This window comes from Venustampulla echinocandica (assembly GCF_003357145.1).
Source record: "Venustampulla echinocandica strain BP 5553 chromosome Unknown scaffold_12, whole genome shotgun sequence".
Taxonomy (NCBI): domain Eukaryota; kingdom Fungi; phylum Ascomycota; class Leotiomycetes; order Helotiales; family Pleuroascaceae; genus Venustampulla; species Venustampulla echinocandica.
Genome location: NW_022474217.1, coordinates 54,691 through 70,479, shown reverse-complemented (window position 1 = coordinate 70,479; position 15,789 = coordinate 54,691). Strand labels below are relative to the sequence as shown.

At 46.8% G+C, this 15,789-nt stretch overlaps 5 protein-coding genes across 5 annotated transcripts; 3 read left to right on the top strand and 2 right to left on the bottom strand.

The window, feature by feature from the left end:
* Positions 1–1,903: 1,903 nt before the first annotated feature.
* On the top strand, positions 1,904–2,508 carry BP5553_09793 (uncharacterized protein; the record flags this gene model as incomplete). Its single annotated transcript, XM_032018416.1, has 3 exons — positions 1,904–1,964; positions 2,015–2,110; positions 2,195–2,508. 3 exons carry the CDS (start codon positions 1,904–1,906, stop codon positions 2,506–2,508), a joined length of 471 nt encoding a protein of 156 aa, XP_031865253.1.
* Positions 2,509–3,854: 1,346 nt separating this feature from the next.
* Positions 3,855–5,251, top strand: BP5553_09792 (Family A G protein-coupled receptor-like protein; the record flags this gene model as incomplete). The annotated part of the gene is made up of 2 exons (XM_032018415.1): positions 3,855–4,382; positions 4,436–5,251. 2 exons carry the CDS (start codon positions 3,855–3,857, stop codon positions 5,249–5,251), a joined length of 1,344 nt encoding a protein of 447 aa, XP_031865252.1.
* A 3,703-nt stretch (positions 5,252–8,954) lies between these two features.
* BP5553_09791 (uncharacterized protein) lies at positions 8,955–10,796 on the bottom strand (the record flags this gene model as incomplete). The annotated part of the gene is made up of 4 exons (XM_032018414.1): positions 8,955–8,999; positions 9,063–10,133; positions 10,188–10,708; positions 10,763–10,796. The coding sequence occupies 4 exons, from the start codon at positions 10,794–10,796 to the stop codon at positions 8,955–8,957; spliced, it is 1,671 nt and encodes a 556-aa protein (XP_031865251.1).
* Positions 10,797–11,422: 626 nt separating this feature from the next.
* BP5553_09790 (uncharacterized protein) lies at positions 11,423–11,722 on the top strand (the record flags this gene model as incomplete). Its single annotated transcript, XM_032018413.1, has 2 exons — positions 11,423–11,448; positions 11,503–11,722. The coding sequence occupies 2 exons, from the start codon at positions 11,423–11,425 to the stop codon at positions 11,720–11,722; spliced, it is 246 nt and encodes an 81-aa protein (XP_031865250.1).
* Positions 11,723–12,808: 1,086 nt separating this feature from the next.
* On the bottom strand, positions 12,809–14,252 carry BP5553_09789 (FAD protein; the record flags this gene model as incomplete). Its single annotated transcript, XM_032018412.1, has 2 exons — positions 12,809–13,309; positions 13,389–14,252. The coding sequence occupies 2 exons, from the start codon at positions 14,250–14,252 to the stop codon at positions 12,809–12,811; spliced, it is 1,365 nt and encodes a 454-aa protein (XP_031865249.1).
* Positions 14,253–15,789: the final 1,537 nt, after the last annotated feature.

The window sequence follows — 15,789 nt, the reverse complement described above, 5'->3', positions numbered from 1 at the left end:
TATTTTGAGAGACAATGAATGGTCTTGGTGCCTGTACAGACATTGCCTTTCCGACACCACATATCCAGACAATCTAGTATACTAGCTCAAGTCGAAGCAACTCTCTTTGAGGTAGGACCTTCAATACCCTAGCATCACTCCCCTTGGAAGCACATATTGGAAATTGGCAACTCTCTATATATACCACACTGTAACCAACAACCTTCGAAAACGCAAGATCAGTTTGTGCAAAGCTATCTATGCCTGTATCACCATAAGATTTGAGACCATTAATCTTTAGGCGGTCACCGGGCGTTGATATACTTTGCATACCTACATTTGGCATCGTATTAGAATGAGTTGGAATAGTTGTAGAATTGAGGGTGGGAAGTCTGGATTATTCTAGTAAAACCCACCTAGCATTTATGCTGGCAGGTTCGAACTTCTTTGCGGAATAAGAGGCGAATAGCTTGTTCCGAGTATGATATTATAAGGGACTGTTAGGGAATAGAATCCACTACATTTGTCCTTGTTAGGTCGCCGAATACAACGAGAACTGGGTTCCTCGACTACTCAGTAGATTTGGGTATTTTATACCGTTCGATGACTTTCGTGTGCCTATGATAATGCCTGGATATCTCCAAGGAGACCGCCTTGAAGGAACTTACCGTCTCGGGTTGTTTTGGCAATAGTGTCTATACGGGGGCCACTGAGTCCCTCTGCCTTGCATTAGGCGAAAGTCCACGGCTCTCTACAGTTGAGACATTGATTGACACGGGTTCGATGCGCAACAAAAGATTTAATTTATATTGAGGGGAGTTTCAAGAGCCGTTAGGCGTTGAGCAAGTCGCTCGATATTGCATTTTTTTTAAAAGCTCAATTGCCATCAGTGACCTGACAGAGGAAGGTTGGTCGTATCATTCAGCGCCACATGTCAGTTCGTTTCGTGTCTCCTCGAATGCGCTTTCGAAACCAAGGTGTGGAATTTGTTGACAGGGCAAGGGCTCCTTCGCCCATTGGAGGATATTCTTAGAAGGCCTCCAGATGAATAGGAAAAAGGATTCGCATCTTGTGCGCTTCGTACGTACGAAAAGCTGTGAAGGTTGTTTACGAAGAGCTTCATATTCGCGGGGACCTGATAACGTGGCTGCGATTTGCGAACTTCTTTATCCCTTGCATCATATGCTATGCGGCATGATCGGAGGAGGATTTTGAGTTGCGAGGGAAGAGCGATCAGATTGTTTCCAAAGTTTTGCCTAGCAAGGGAGAAGGATGTTTCATCCAAGTGCGGAGTACTTGGTACTACGTACTCGAGTGCAGCTGGCAACAAGAGGATCACTCATCCCTGGCTAGAGACCGCCTGTGACTCTGTCAGTGATCGAGCATTGATAATTGATAAGGGCAACATGTGGTACTAGTACTGTACGTAAGTAAAGGGGCCCGAGAACATCCAGGTATAGTACATGTACATGTACCTATCTGCCCTCCTCCAGCCCTGCCGATTGTTTTCTTCTCCAGTACGAAGTACGTAGCACTCCGTTGATTGCTCCCAGCCCGCGAAGGATCGTCGGGACTCGGACGGTCACATGGAGGCTGGTGTTGCATGGGATTGACATCACCTGTAGCACAACTCGCGAATTACTCCATGTTAGGGTTCTTGGTCTTGTCGAGACGAGGGAGCATTACTGGCCCCGAGGGCTGGATGTTTCGTGGCAGAGGCACAGTCCACGACATCCTCGGTCATAGCAGTGGGTGAAGTTATAGCGAGCCAGGCCCGAGGCGCCTCCCGCTGGTGCCGGCACCGCGGCCACGTGGTGTTTGGTGCTTGATACTACCACGAAGTAACACCTTGCACCATCTGAGCAAACCTCACTCAACTTCTCTAGGGCATCCTAGCAGGTCGCGTGCAAAGCGCTACAGTACGATGGGAAAGGACTTCTTAAGTTATTCGCAAGACAAGACCAAGTACGCCCTCGGCACTGTATGTACGTACTACGGAGTGCACCGGGTACTCTACATTAGCTTGCTTCAACAGCGCGCCGCCCTCGTGCCTTTGTTGTATGCGCCGATGTGGAACCGTTGATCACAGCCTTATTCGCCTTAGTCCCGGGGCGTCAGACTACGTACGGAGGTTTGTTTACGCTGCCTGCTTAAGTTTCCGAATTTGCGGTGATAGCCCAGGAATAGTAGCGCTTACACGAGGCTTACGAAACAGTCCGAAGTCCAGCACGAGCACAGAATACTTCTGTGCTCCAGAGCCCAGACTCCCGAGTCCCGGCAGTAGCAAGCGCAGGCAGAAGCAGACGAAGAAGAAGACGAACTCAAGAACCAGAGGCATTATTATTTGTATTCGACAACATCGACAGGGGAACTTCCCCTTCCAGCAGCGTCGCCGGGAACGTTGGAAACGTCAACCTGCCAGTCGGACCTCCTCCAGCCAGTCAGTCTCGTCCACCATGGATGGCTTGTTGGAAACCCGGGAGACCACTTCCCCAGAGTCTAGGCAAGTCTGGGATATGCTTGGCCTAGACTTGGCCTGAATGCCTTGTCATGACTCAAGTGGGACATTGTTCTTATTTATTGAGCTAACACCGGAGATCTAAATCGATCGCCCATCTCATTTCACCCGGTCAAGGCGACCCCGCAATTACCTGTGAGACGAGGAAAGAAAACAATAGGGAAAAACAGAGGGTTAGAGGGAACGCGACTAGTACCGCCCTCAAGAAGGCCAATCAGCCCAACAGCGGCGCGGTCAGCACCGATTTATCCAGAGACGGCCATCTTTATTTCTCAAGGGTGCGGCTCGGTTATTCTCCTTTGGGTACCAAGTTCCAACTCCCAAACCAACGAGTTCAGGGGCTGGCATCTTTTTGCCAACCATCCTTCCAACCACAGCATCACTTCCGGATGCCCGCTACTTACAGAGTACTTTGGTTCTGATTCTGCTGCCAAACAGCTTGAACTTGAACCCCTTTCCCATAGCCGGTTGGAAATGCTGCGCACGCTTTGATAGCCGAGAGCATAACTGTTGGTATTATAATAGCTTGTGCACAAGGGTTTATACCGTGTTGCACCATATACTGGCACCCGCTCACAGTCGCAATGATAGTGGGGTACCTGCGCCGGGTGTCAGCGTTGAACCAACGCCCTAGTTGACACTTCTACAGTATGTACGCAGTGCAATATGGAACTATTCTGGTACCAGTCCACCGGTTTTGATTGCTGTTTTCCCATTTGCGGAGAAGCCAGGGCCTCAATACAATCATCTACCCCTAATTGTAGACTCGCACACCCTAGCAGCATGACATGCAGCAATCCCCGTCTCCAAGTCTCCTAGTTCCCTCAAACCCTTACGCCGCCACTGTCGTTGCCCACTAACCCGCCCTACCCACCTTGGGAACTTGTCCGATAGTTTCTTTCAAGGTTCTGAATTAGTCTTACGAGCAGGGTTGGTTACCTAGAAAGCTCTTGGTTAATGCAAAAGCTGCAGCATATCGGCAGTCGGACCGAGGACAAGGCTCGTACGGGCCATCAACTATAACTCCTCGAGGTTGGTTTCAAATATTAAAACGCCTTTCTTCTGGAAAATCGCTTCTTCCACCTGGAGATTCTTTCAGGGTTGCTTGTTTAGAGGCGTTGATCGGCGTTCATTCGACTATTGAATCCATGGTTCTATATATGCATATATAAAACGGATTTGCCCCCAGAAGAATTTTAACCTATCGAAGACTTCATACCTAACCTCTAGCTTATCTCTACACATTCTCGACCTCGAATTTGTTCTCGAGCAGCCACTTGCTGCCTGACCAAGCTATTGCTACCATTGCCGGCCTTTCTCATCCACCGATTTTGGGTCTCTTAGGAGGAGGTCCACAATGGACCATGCCGTGTCTTCAGCCTATGCGAGCTCCTCTATAAATCCTCTTCCCACAGATATTCACAATGGGATGATTGCCATGGGACTAGTAGGGGTGCTATCGACTGCGTCAACCGGCTCTCTTCTACTGTTCATCACTTACCGCATGGTGTATTGGCGTCGGTTTTACGATCTCCCCCTTGCTACAAACCAAATCTTCATCTTGATTTTCAACCTCCTCCTTGCGGATTTCCAGCAAGCGCTCAGCTTCCTAATCGCCTTCTATTGGCTTGCTCAAGATCAGCTGGTCGGACCCTCGAAAATATGTTTTGCCCAAGGATGGCTGATCCAAATTGGAGACCTGAGTTCTGGAATTTGGGTTCTTTCGATTGCGGTCCATACATTTGTTGGTCTTGTTCTCCAAAAGACAATTCCATTCCCGGCATTTGTTGGGGGCATCTTGACAGTTTGGCTGTTTTGCTTGGTTTTGACAGCTGTTGGACCGATTATGCATGGTACCAAGTTCTTCGTACCAGCTGGAGTCTGGGTAAGCCACCCCTCAGGACTAAAAATGCTTGTTCTTCTAACATAATGCAATAGTGCTGGATTGGGGAAGACCACGGGACACATCGTCTCACCCTGCACTACCTCTGGATATTTATATCTCAACTCGGCTCCATTGTTATCTACCTCACGATCTATCTCTACCTCCGCTTCCGAGTGGCGAGTTCAATCCAGCCTCAAGGAATGCTAAGTGATGGCTCCGCCAACACGTCAAGCCCTTCCTATAATAACTACACCAAACGCATGGTGGGCATAACCACCACCACTATCGTCAGCAACCCCGCTCGTAACCCTTTCGTTGTCTCACGACAGAAAATTTTACGAACGGCTAGATACATGGTCGTCTATCCATTCGCATACGTCACCCTAACTCTCCCCCTTGCGGTCGGGCGAGTCTCAGCAATGGCGAACAAAAACCCGCCAATGATTTTCTATTGTGTTGCAGGCACCATGATGGCCTCGTGTGGCTTTATCGACGTCGGTTTATACATGTATACACGAAACGCGCTGGTGCGCAGTAGCATCGGCTTAAAGGAATCCAACGGAGCGTTCGGCGATAATAATCCGTCAACATACCCGAATGGGAATCCAGGAATCGGAGATTTGGAGGGAGAGTCGAGCGATAATATCCGGATGGATGGGCTAAGGGAGGGTCGGGATACGGATTCTTTGTCAATAGAACATAAGGAGGCGTTAGGGAGGAGCGCCATTATCGTATCACGATCGGTGACGAGGACCGAGGACCAGTTTCCGCAGAATGCCAAATACCACAGGTCGGATTCTCTGAGGAGCTTGGTGGAAAGGAAAGAGGAGGGGAGCGGCAGTGATAAATCATGGTTAACGGCAACTTAAAAACATTATTACTTACTAAATATGAAAACTATCAAATGTTCAAAGTTCATCCCATATTCCTGGACCTCATGAGCTCTGTCATGTTCATCACTCGTCTTTGCTACGATATACCCATAGGGTATTTATGAGAAGCATGATCACGGTACAGTGGATGGATCATGGGCTACAGCTGTCAGGAGCATAGTACCATGTGCTATGGTGTTTATCGCACCGTTTGTGGAGAGGTTTGAACCTGGCCGGCACACTAAAATGAATGCCGAAATACGGGAAGGGGCGGGCAAGGGGGTTAACGTAACCCCTAGTATAAAGTAGCGTCGTCCGAAAAGGCTCCGCCGGTCAAAGCCGCAAATCACCTATGATAGAAATCGGCACTACATAACTGTATGTGAAATTAGTCAGTATTGGCAACTAATTCAATCCAGCTATCCTCTTACCACGCAACTTATCTCGGGAGAGCTAGATTCCGTGGCATGTCAAACGTTCAATCCCGCGGTGACATTTCTAGGTATGGACTAGCATCTCTGTTGCGTTTTGACTAGGACAGTGTATCTCGATTGAGTATGATGGCCGAGAAGCTCTGAAGTGGAGCAATTGCGGAATTGGCCGAGATATAGTTTGGATGATCGACGGCACGGGCTCTAAATGTCAAGGCCACAGGAAATGAATAGCTACTAGCTATTAGCTAGTTAATGCATCAGATCTACCCTTCGGACTAAAGACACTGCATCAGATCGTCGCTGCTAGGTGAATTGCCTTCATATTTTACAACTTTTGTGAAATATAGCATGAGTTCGACAAGCTCGCTATCAACTAATACCGGTATTTTAGCAGCGGCACTGATCTTGACATATTCTTATGCCGTTCTTATGCCGCTCTTATGCCGCTCTTATGCCGCTCTTATTTCTCGAAAAATTAAATATATCTCAGCGTCGGCGACATTGTATCTGCCTTTCTGGGGCTTTTATTACTGTAGACCGAAAGGAAGTTAGAAATGGCACGGGCTGCCCATCAGGTGAAAAGTTGATGGTACCTTCCTTTGCCAAAGGGCTCCGGCTCTCGGTTTCTCTGTATTCAGTACTTCGGTCAAATTTACGCTTAGTGCCATAGTCAAAGGAAGAGACACATCCTTGGGCTTCTGCCATCTTTTCCTTCTTGACCTTGGAAATGGCCCAGGGCAGCCACAAAACAGACCTCTTTACTTTACGGCGCAATCTTTCAAAGTAACTCTGCTGCAGGATAGAAGGTAGACAATGGGCATAATAAACGGCCTGGCGACTTTACGAAGGAGGGGTTCGTTTTAAGGAAATAGTTCCTGGTGAGGGAAATGGCGATTGGAAAGAACCAGCCGAGGCTGGCGCCCGAAGCGGCCAATGGTTACCAAATAACAAGTTCGAGCCTGACTTCAAAGTCCTCGTATGTACCTGCTCTGGTGGTAATAATAGTAGTTTGAAAATTTCAAACGTCCCGGACAGCGTTCTTAAAATGAGAAATAAAGAGATAGGACCCACCTGTGGTTCTCACCAATTCCATTCCAAACTGGGCCAACCAGAAATATGCCTATTGATATAATGTAAGTCAATCCTGCAAAATCAAATCTCATTAATGAGCGTTCAACAATAAAGGTAATAAACATAATGGTTCACAGTTCCTTGTCATGAAAAAATTATGAGGTTTCTTAGAAGTGGTGCTTAGCTCGCGCTCACTACTCCGTAGCGAGTCCAGCCAATCTGTTTCGAGACTAGCTTAATTCAACTGCCACAAATGTGAGTAAGTCGCATTTAAATACCTTGATACGCAAAGCTCAACTCAACTTCCGCTCCAATGGCGCAATGGTAGCGCGCGAGACTTCTACACCTATTTTCCAATATTTAGGCAATCTCGAGGCTGTGGGGTAAGTTTTCAATCCCATAACTGACTTGATTTATACTAATATGCATACAGTTCGAGTCCCACTTGGAGTGTAACGATTTTTGGTATTCTTTTTTTCTTTCGTTTTGGTAGTCCGGGAGTAGGGTGGCGAAGTGGAAGCTACCTACCTTAGGTAGGTAGGACTCCTCTCGCCAATCTTTTATTAGTCTATTCGACTTGACTCTCTGTGTCGTTCGCGACAATCTCCCTTCCCCAAGCCCCACCTAATAACTATGCTATATTCTACTCTATTCTTAATACATAACTATTATTGCAGTAAAGATGACAAAAAGGAATTATCAAAGGATCAACAAAGACGTCCCAGGTATATAGGCCTAGATTTATCTATATAGAAAAGAGTTTAGGAGTGGTGAGTTGCTTTTCAAACTTAGTACCATTCTTGAGTTAGAAAAGAGTTAATTAAGCACGCAAATAAGGCTACTAAAAGTAGTAGATTTGGGGTATATTACTATGAATAATAAAACAACACATTTGCACACTGATATAGCCCTATTGCGAGCTATAGTAACCCAACTCAAGTCACGATAAAGAAACGTTCAGGATTAGCAGGCGCTAACTCCAAATTGATTCCCCTCTCGGCACGAGCTTTAACTTTTAAGATTAAATCTAGCTAGTCTCTCATAACAAGGGAACAATGCAATTTACAATAACTGCTCCGAGGTTAGCATAGGATATCTAGATAGTGGGAGGTCCTGTGACTCCTATCTCTAAACAAATAGATCCGAGTAGTATCCTATAGATTCCTACTTACCTTTCGCATCCCTTCTCGACACGGGCTTCAAAACCAACATAGCCTAACCGCCCGCAAGGTAACGACAATGTGATCGACATCAATTACTTCGGGGCTAGGAGTGGATATCCAGAGCTTATGGCTATCAGGGCAAGGGCTGAGAAGAAGGTTTCCGAGTAACAGATCTTGGTTTCCTCATTTTACCGGCTTCGTTCGTAGCCACCTTTCACCGCCCGTCCTCTCGACAACCACAATCCCTCCTATATAAAGCCAAATAAGGCAAAACCGGTTAATCGGCACAAGGGCTGTCCACTTGGCGAGGTGGTACAGATCAAATTGTGTGTGCGATGTTGGAGAGAGTTTCCTGTCTTCGCTTAGAGAGATCTCGAAAAAGGCTTAGCCTAAAATAATTAAAACTCAGTGCGTCTGGTTTTAACCAGGGGCGGGCGCTTCGGCGCTCCCTGGAGTTTTGCTCTTTTGAATTATCGAATCCTTCTGTCTTTTCTTTTTGGCTTGTTGTTGACGAGGTGGAGTATATAAAAAATTCTCAACTTCGGTTAGTGAAAGCGAGAAAGGGAAACCAGGAGGCGCGAATGCAAAAGCTCACCTTCGGTTATATAAAGGGGGGAAATAAAGCAAAACATATTGCCATTTCTAGAACAAGCCCAGTTATTGTTCTCAAACCTTCGATTGTATCTCGAAATTCGAATTATCGTTTGCAGATTTTACTATTGGTTAAACTAGGTCGGATAGGACATTTAGGACTGTGAACTGGCTACTTGCACTATTAATGGGGGAGGGGTGCTAGGCGAGTCTTTATATAGGCGCTATTTGGCAAAGGGCTCAAGGGTCCATAAAAGCTACTTCCCCTTGCCATTTGAGACATGCTCTAGCGCCTCCGTAGTGCCGTTAAGACCAGTGGTTCCGTCGACTGCTACTGAGATTTAGTTCTTTCCCAGACTAAAAGATATAGTGAGAACCGGCGATTACTATTGGAGAAGTCTTTTGGCAGCGGCAGCCTTTGTTAGCCTGCTATCAACCTGACTATAACCCGTACTCATTGATAATCTTCTCGGCAGCTGTTTCTCCCTGCAGAATAAATGTAAGCCTATATTATTAAACGTGCCTTACTAAGGAGGCTGGTGCACTTACAATCAAATAGCAAGTACTCTGTGTATGATTATTCATCATAAGTGGTGCAACTGAGAGATCGACAACCCTCAGCCCCTTAGTGCCTCTGACCAGAAATCGGTTGTTCACAACACACATCCCATCTCTCTCCTTTCCCATTTTGCACGTTCCGGCAAAATGTAATCCACAACTCCCCTGCTCCTTGCAAAATTCCCGAATATCTTCCTCACTATCACTCTTCGGAGCAATAATTGCCTCTTCGATAAGACCTTGGGCGGCCGGGGCGCGGGAAAGCTCCAAGCATCCGCGAACGGCCTCGGTCGCAACGCGGCGGTCATATGGATGGGAGAGGTAAGCTCCGTCAATTACTTGTAGCGTTGAGGGGTCGGAGGAAGATAGTGTAACGGAGCCAACAGATTGGCAGTTCATGATGGCGGCAACGAGTGTTAATATTTCTGCGTCTGGGCGCAGAGGTGGTAAGCTTCCTACAGCGAGATTGGTGCATATGAGTTCGTGCGTGCAGGTCTTTGAAATGTGGGTTTTGACTGATTCGGGGAGAGAGTAAAACTCTGGAGAGAATAGCACGGCGGATGATTGGAGCCAGGCCATTGATGCCTGGCTCCCGGTATCCAAAAGAGGATCTCCGACATCCTTAGACACAGTGGATTGCGTTCCTGTTTGAAAGGCCTTCGGTTTTAGGAGGAATGATATAAACAGCAGAGAGTGATCTATTAGATTATTCCCAACGCCAGGAAGGTCTTGGATAACAGGGATCGAAAGGTTGCTAAGCTCATCGGCTGGACCAATTCCAGAGAGGAGAAGAATCTTTGGCGAATCCAAAGCCCCAGCAGATAGTATGATCTCCTTCGATGCATAGTAAACTTGCCCGGAGAGAGTCGAAACACCAACTGCGCGCTTGGTATCATCGAAGAGGACTTTGGCGACAACGTTGTTTGTAAGAATTGTGAGATTCGGTGGAGGAGACGAGAGATATGCCGTGAAAGCCGTTACTCGGGCTCCATTGAAGAAGGTTGAGGGCGCAATTCCCATCCCGCTTGGGTTTCCAGAATTGGGATCGCCATTGATGTCGATCTAAATCCGCTAGAATCCAATATATAGCTATAAAAGCGATGACGAGATGCCTACCTCAAGCTCCTTTGCAATCTTGAAAGCTAAAAGCTCCTGACCCCCCCAGATCTGACTGTAAGACAGATCTACCATGCCGTCCTTCGAGTGCAGGTTTAACAGTTCGCGGTTGACCATCTTCGATTGCTCGTCATCGATGCCATCACGGACTCTCTCAATCTTTCTGAACCTCTGCTTGACCCCGTTTCTACCCTCCCACTTCCAGCACGGATCGTCCACCAAACCAGCCCATTCATTGAAGTCTTCCTGATACCCTATAATCCAAGAGGAGAAGTTGACTGCACTCGAGCCCCCAAGGCCTCTACCACGAGGACAACCCAGTTCTCGCCCGTTAAGATGTGACTGAGGGGTGGTTTTGTAGCCCCAATTGATGGATGGTTCTGTGTAGACTATCGACCAGCGGTTCTCAGGAGTGCGGAGTGTGGGGCTATCATTTGCACTGCCGCCTTCGATGAGAAGAACCTTTGGGGCAGAGGGGGCATTTGCAAGGCGGCTGGCAACGACGCAGCCAGATGTTCCTCCTACCAAAAATCAGTAGTTCTTTTGGAGTTTGTGTAACTCTATGTTTAACGCACCTCCGACAACTATGAAATCAAAAGTTTCGCCCATCCCGTGTGATAAGGCGTTTGATGGGCTATCTACTATTAGCCTTTTGCGGGGTAAAATGTTTTTGAAAGTAGTTGTTAAAGTAGTGAGCTTTATATTAAAAATATCCAGTGTAAGATTATAGCTACAACTGTGGGTAAAGAACTATATAGTAGGTACGCATTTTACGTCGAACTTTCTTAATAAACTGACGTATGTAGGTTGAAGCATACCTGCCTATGCTCTGGGAAGTCTGAGGTATTATAGTGACATGCCAGGTGACTTTGGAACCAGCTTGTATCGCCCAACTCGGGATCTGACGAGACTGTGTTACCTCGTCCTACCACAAGATAATATAAAGACGCACATCGGCCTTATCTCCGTGACAGTGATACGAGAGGTTACGCAGCCGGATGACCGCATGCTAACAAACACCACGATACAATGCAATATCATAGGGGCAGCTGGCTCCTCTTGGGCTATGAGATATAGTCGCATCCCTACATGTACGATTTCTGTTTTTGTTAACTTGTAATCCATCCCATTTAACATTCTAAGGATTTTCATTTGGCACTTACTGCATATATGGCCACAGCCCGGGAATGGCCATTCTAATATGGATCGGATAATTAAAGCATGGTTACCTCAAGATGCCCGAGTCCACCCGAATGGCAGGGTAAGTTGCGTGCGGGCATTTGCTCTTGTTCGTCGCTGATTAATCCGGCTCCAGGACACGACAGGAGGAAACAGCCAGCGAATGCGAAACTTGCCCATTGCCTAATGCAATATATGTCCCAATGGTGGATCTCACCCTCTCACCTAGCGCGACTGATTGGTCTTGGGTTATGCGCTTCGGCATTTGTTTTGCATTTGAATATACTCGAGTATGCGAAGCAGCAAACGACGTGGATGACCAAATCCAAGCAGGAAACTTGGAGCCACGCGTCTGAATTAATGAAGAATTCCTCGATGTTGGTCTATTTGGGACATAACTGGAGTTATCGCGAAGAAATCGAGCCTTCCTGTTACGCGCAAGGTACGGATTACCCCGTAAGCAGTTTCTTGAGCTGCTCCAGGCCTTGAGCTGGGCCACTTCCGGCTCGTACGCTGCAGCATGGAGCACCTGCGCCAGGCCCCAAGCCCTCAGGCGTATCGGAACCCCCAATGCCTGCCAACGGCTAGAATCCAGCTTTACAGACTTCATGGCACCATCAGTAATCTCTAGCCCACCGCTTCTAGTTTCTTGCCTCAACAGATTATCAATTGCGACCGTTCTCGAGTGCATCATATCAAAGCTATAGTAGGCGATATTGGAGACGATCTAGCCTAGGAAGAGTCGCATAAATATTTTCGGAGCTTCTCTACTCTTCGCAAGTGTAATCCTTTGTATCCAGAAATTTGGGTCAATCCGTTCTACATTGGGGGACACAACAACCTCTATTAGATGAAAACGGAAATTGAGAAGGTCGACGATACTAGTTTCCTTCGACTACCTCAATGTAATATAATCATGTTCCTAGACGAAAAAGCTCTTTGTTAAATACCATTTTGGTTCACTTCAACTAGGGATCACGAGGATAGTGTACCTAGGTAGGTTGAAATCTAGAGAACCTCTGGATTGGGCATTGAAAAGATGTGAATTTTATGTATGGATAAAACTGAAGCAAATTTCTATAGAACATCAAGCCTTGAACATATGAAAAAACGCGAAAATGTCAAAATAAATGACAACTGTTGTCAGTTCTGCCAGTGCCTCCAGCTGACTTAGGCCCTGTTCAGGTATGCTCACCCTCGGCTCAGGTAGCAGCGCCAGTGCCTAGGTCCACCGACTAATCGAAACGAGGCAAAGGGAAGGTTGTGTATGACAATAGAGGTTTTTCCTCGGTTCAGATAGGCTCATGTTCTCTCATGAATCATCTTGAATTTAGTTCGTACCGCCGCAGCTGTCAGGCAGTGAGCCATCTGCGTGACGTATGATACTCGCAAAAGACTTGAGTGTTTGCAGTGATGCCTTTATGGTCTATTCATAGAAGTAGTTAAATACAGGCCTTCAGTGCTTGAAGTGCTTCAGCCTTAATAGTTTCATCCAGACCAGGACATCCACTATCCTCCGACCTTGTGGCCTTCGAGAGGGATCTTGCCCGTTGAAGATTTGCCGCCAAGTCGGTATTCCAGACCCATTTCTGGTTACAGTTCAAAGTACGCACCAAGCTTTTCTCATCGAATATTCCCTGGGGTTGCTGCAAGTCGAGCAGTTGACCTTGCAACCTCGATTTCTCGATAAGTTCTTGACACCTTGGCCGTCTCGAGATATCGTAGGCGTGAAAAGCATACTTGATATCGGATGGTGATTCTACCAGCTCTGGCGTGAGGAGTCCAGAGAGTAGATGTACATCTTCAATCGCAAAACCGGCTCCTGCATCCAGATGCGGAGTTGTTGCGTGGGCTGCATCGCCCAGGATGCAGAAATTGTCTTGTGCGTATGTTTCTGATGGGATAGTATCGAATAGAGCCCACTTGTCAGGGTCTTCGATCAGCTTGAATTCAAATTAGCAATTATCACATATCTAGTTGATTTGTGGCTATCAAATCAGACCGAAAACGGAGTGCAAATACCTTGAGTATATTTCTAGGGTACTCTGCCCATCCAGCGAAATCTTTTAGAATTGCGTCTCGTGAGCTGGGTACTACCCATTGCCGTTGCGTCCAAGGGGCTCCCTCCGCATCCCGAAAGGCAGCGATATTCAACGCCTTTCCGTTCCGGATTGGAAAAGTTAGAATATGCCCCCCTTTTCCCAAGTACATTTGTCGATTTTGCGCCTCTGGCCCCACCGCTCGAATGGCTTTCTTCATATCCACCACTTTTCGATACGCATATTTCCCACTATAAACTGCATTCGCACTCTTATCGTCTTCACCGAATAGGATCCGGCGGCAAGCTGACCGAATACCATCGCATCCGATGACGGCATCGGCATTTGTGTCAGTCCCGTCTTCAAACCGGACTCTCATCTTCCCAAATTCGAGCTCATCATCCTCCTCCACATCGATGACCCTCTTCCCAAAATAGACCTCCACATCTTTCGAAAGTAAGTCTACTAAGTTCGCCAAAAATTGCGCTCTTGAAGCGTTACAATGTGCAAACCCCTGCTCACTCGGCACCTCAGCGATCAGCTCTCCCGCCCTAGGCCCATCACCAAACCGCATTTCATACCATATATTGGCGGCTTTTTCTGGGCCCATGTTGGGCGTTTTGGCCTTGTCATAAGCTGCTGTAATTTTGGGGGATATTAAGTTCATTGCTTGGATGGCATTGGGCCCAAAACCAACACCGGTTGATAGTTCTGAGAAGCGGAGACGTGACTCAAAAATTGACAGGTGTAGATCGGGGTTGCGTTCTGAGAGTGCTAAAGCAAGAGTGACACCAGCGATGCCCGCACCGATGATAGCGACCCTGATTTGAGGCTTTTGGGAGGACATGATTTTTAAGAATATTATGCGGCTTGCTTATTCAGGGGAGAGGAAGTGCTTGGAAACGAAAGGGATCTAGGTATCTATACTTCATTGCTTCGGCATAGCACTCCAGCCGGGTGGTGCGCAAGAGAAAGATAAACGACGTACTAGCTCGAGAGAGCGCGCAGCTGATGAGGCTAAAATTTCTAGCGGCGGCGATTTTGTGCATTGTGATGTCGTCGTTATCCTTGAGTCGTATGATTCTCTGCTGGTTGAATATTCCCGGATCGTACGATTTGAATATATACCTAGGTACTCAACCCCGTTGCGTCACACGTTCCATATTCTCTCTCAACTCAACTGCGACCCATATTCGGCAGTTTCACTTATATACCTAGGTACAAATTCGAGTATTGCCCACCTATTGCAAACACATTCTGGATTTAGTAAAAGAGTGTAGTACTCACGTGACTAATCTCGCTCATGAGGTCATGTGATGTGGCAAGGGTACCTGTGCTTCCTATTTCCCTAATTAAGTGCCCTTCGTAAGTAGAGACTTTTAAAGAAATGTTGCTCTAGCGGGCTGAAGTATTGCAACGACAAAAACCCAATCCTCATCCTGGGGGTACTCTATGCATTGGGTTGTTTGGAAGGATAACTTCGGGGAGTTAATAAGTCGCGATTGAACTTTTAACCTCTAGGGTACGAAAATTCAACATGACATAGCAATTAAGGACCATTGTAATAAGAGATGATAAACCCTTTAACATACTCAGCCATATTCTTGTACAGTGCGAGGTTGGGATACCAAGATTCCGGTCTGATTTGTACGACGCTCGCCAGCCTCACCCGATTCGGATCTCCCACCACTATCAATGTGGCTTGGAGCTGCATCCTCAGAAATATATCTAGCTAATGGAAGTTTCCAGTATAATTAAACATCTCTAATCAGGACTTTAATCTGTTGCAGAGGTATTATAAATGTATAGACATATGAGCCCCCTTAGCGGAGTTAGCGAAGCGAAGCCCCTGAAAGGTCGGCGTTAAGGGTACTCATGGATTATGAGTCTAAAGCACAATAAGGAGGTAGGCATGCTTACCCGACTAATGTGTCAGGATACACTCACAAATCTACCTAATAAGTTGATCATTGGACATTTGCGTAGTGTTACCTAATAAACAATTTTACAAAGCGATTGTTGCTTCATAATCGGTAACGCTAATTGATAGACCTGCAAATTGAATACTAACGCCGATATACCCCTGATCCCCGAAGAGGCACAGTAAATACGCAATGTTGTTGTCGCTTTTCAATGCGAAAGACTGACGACATGGGTCGGTCAAAATGTATTCTACAAACCAGTGGCTGGAACCCATCCTTGTATTGATGGGATTTTGATGAAATTTGCGGATTAAGAAAGGCCGAACGCTGTGAATGCCTTACTAGGATATAATTTGATATGCTCAGTTGCGTAGTTTCCCTGTCAGTATTATCGTATCGGTCGACTTGAAATAGTATGTCCGAAGGAATTTGGATCTCGTTACTGGCGTACTTACAAATGAG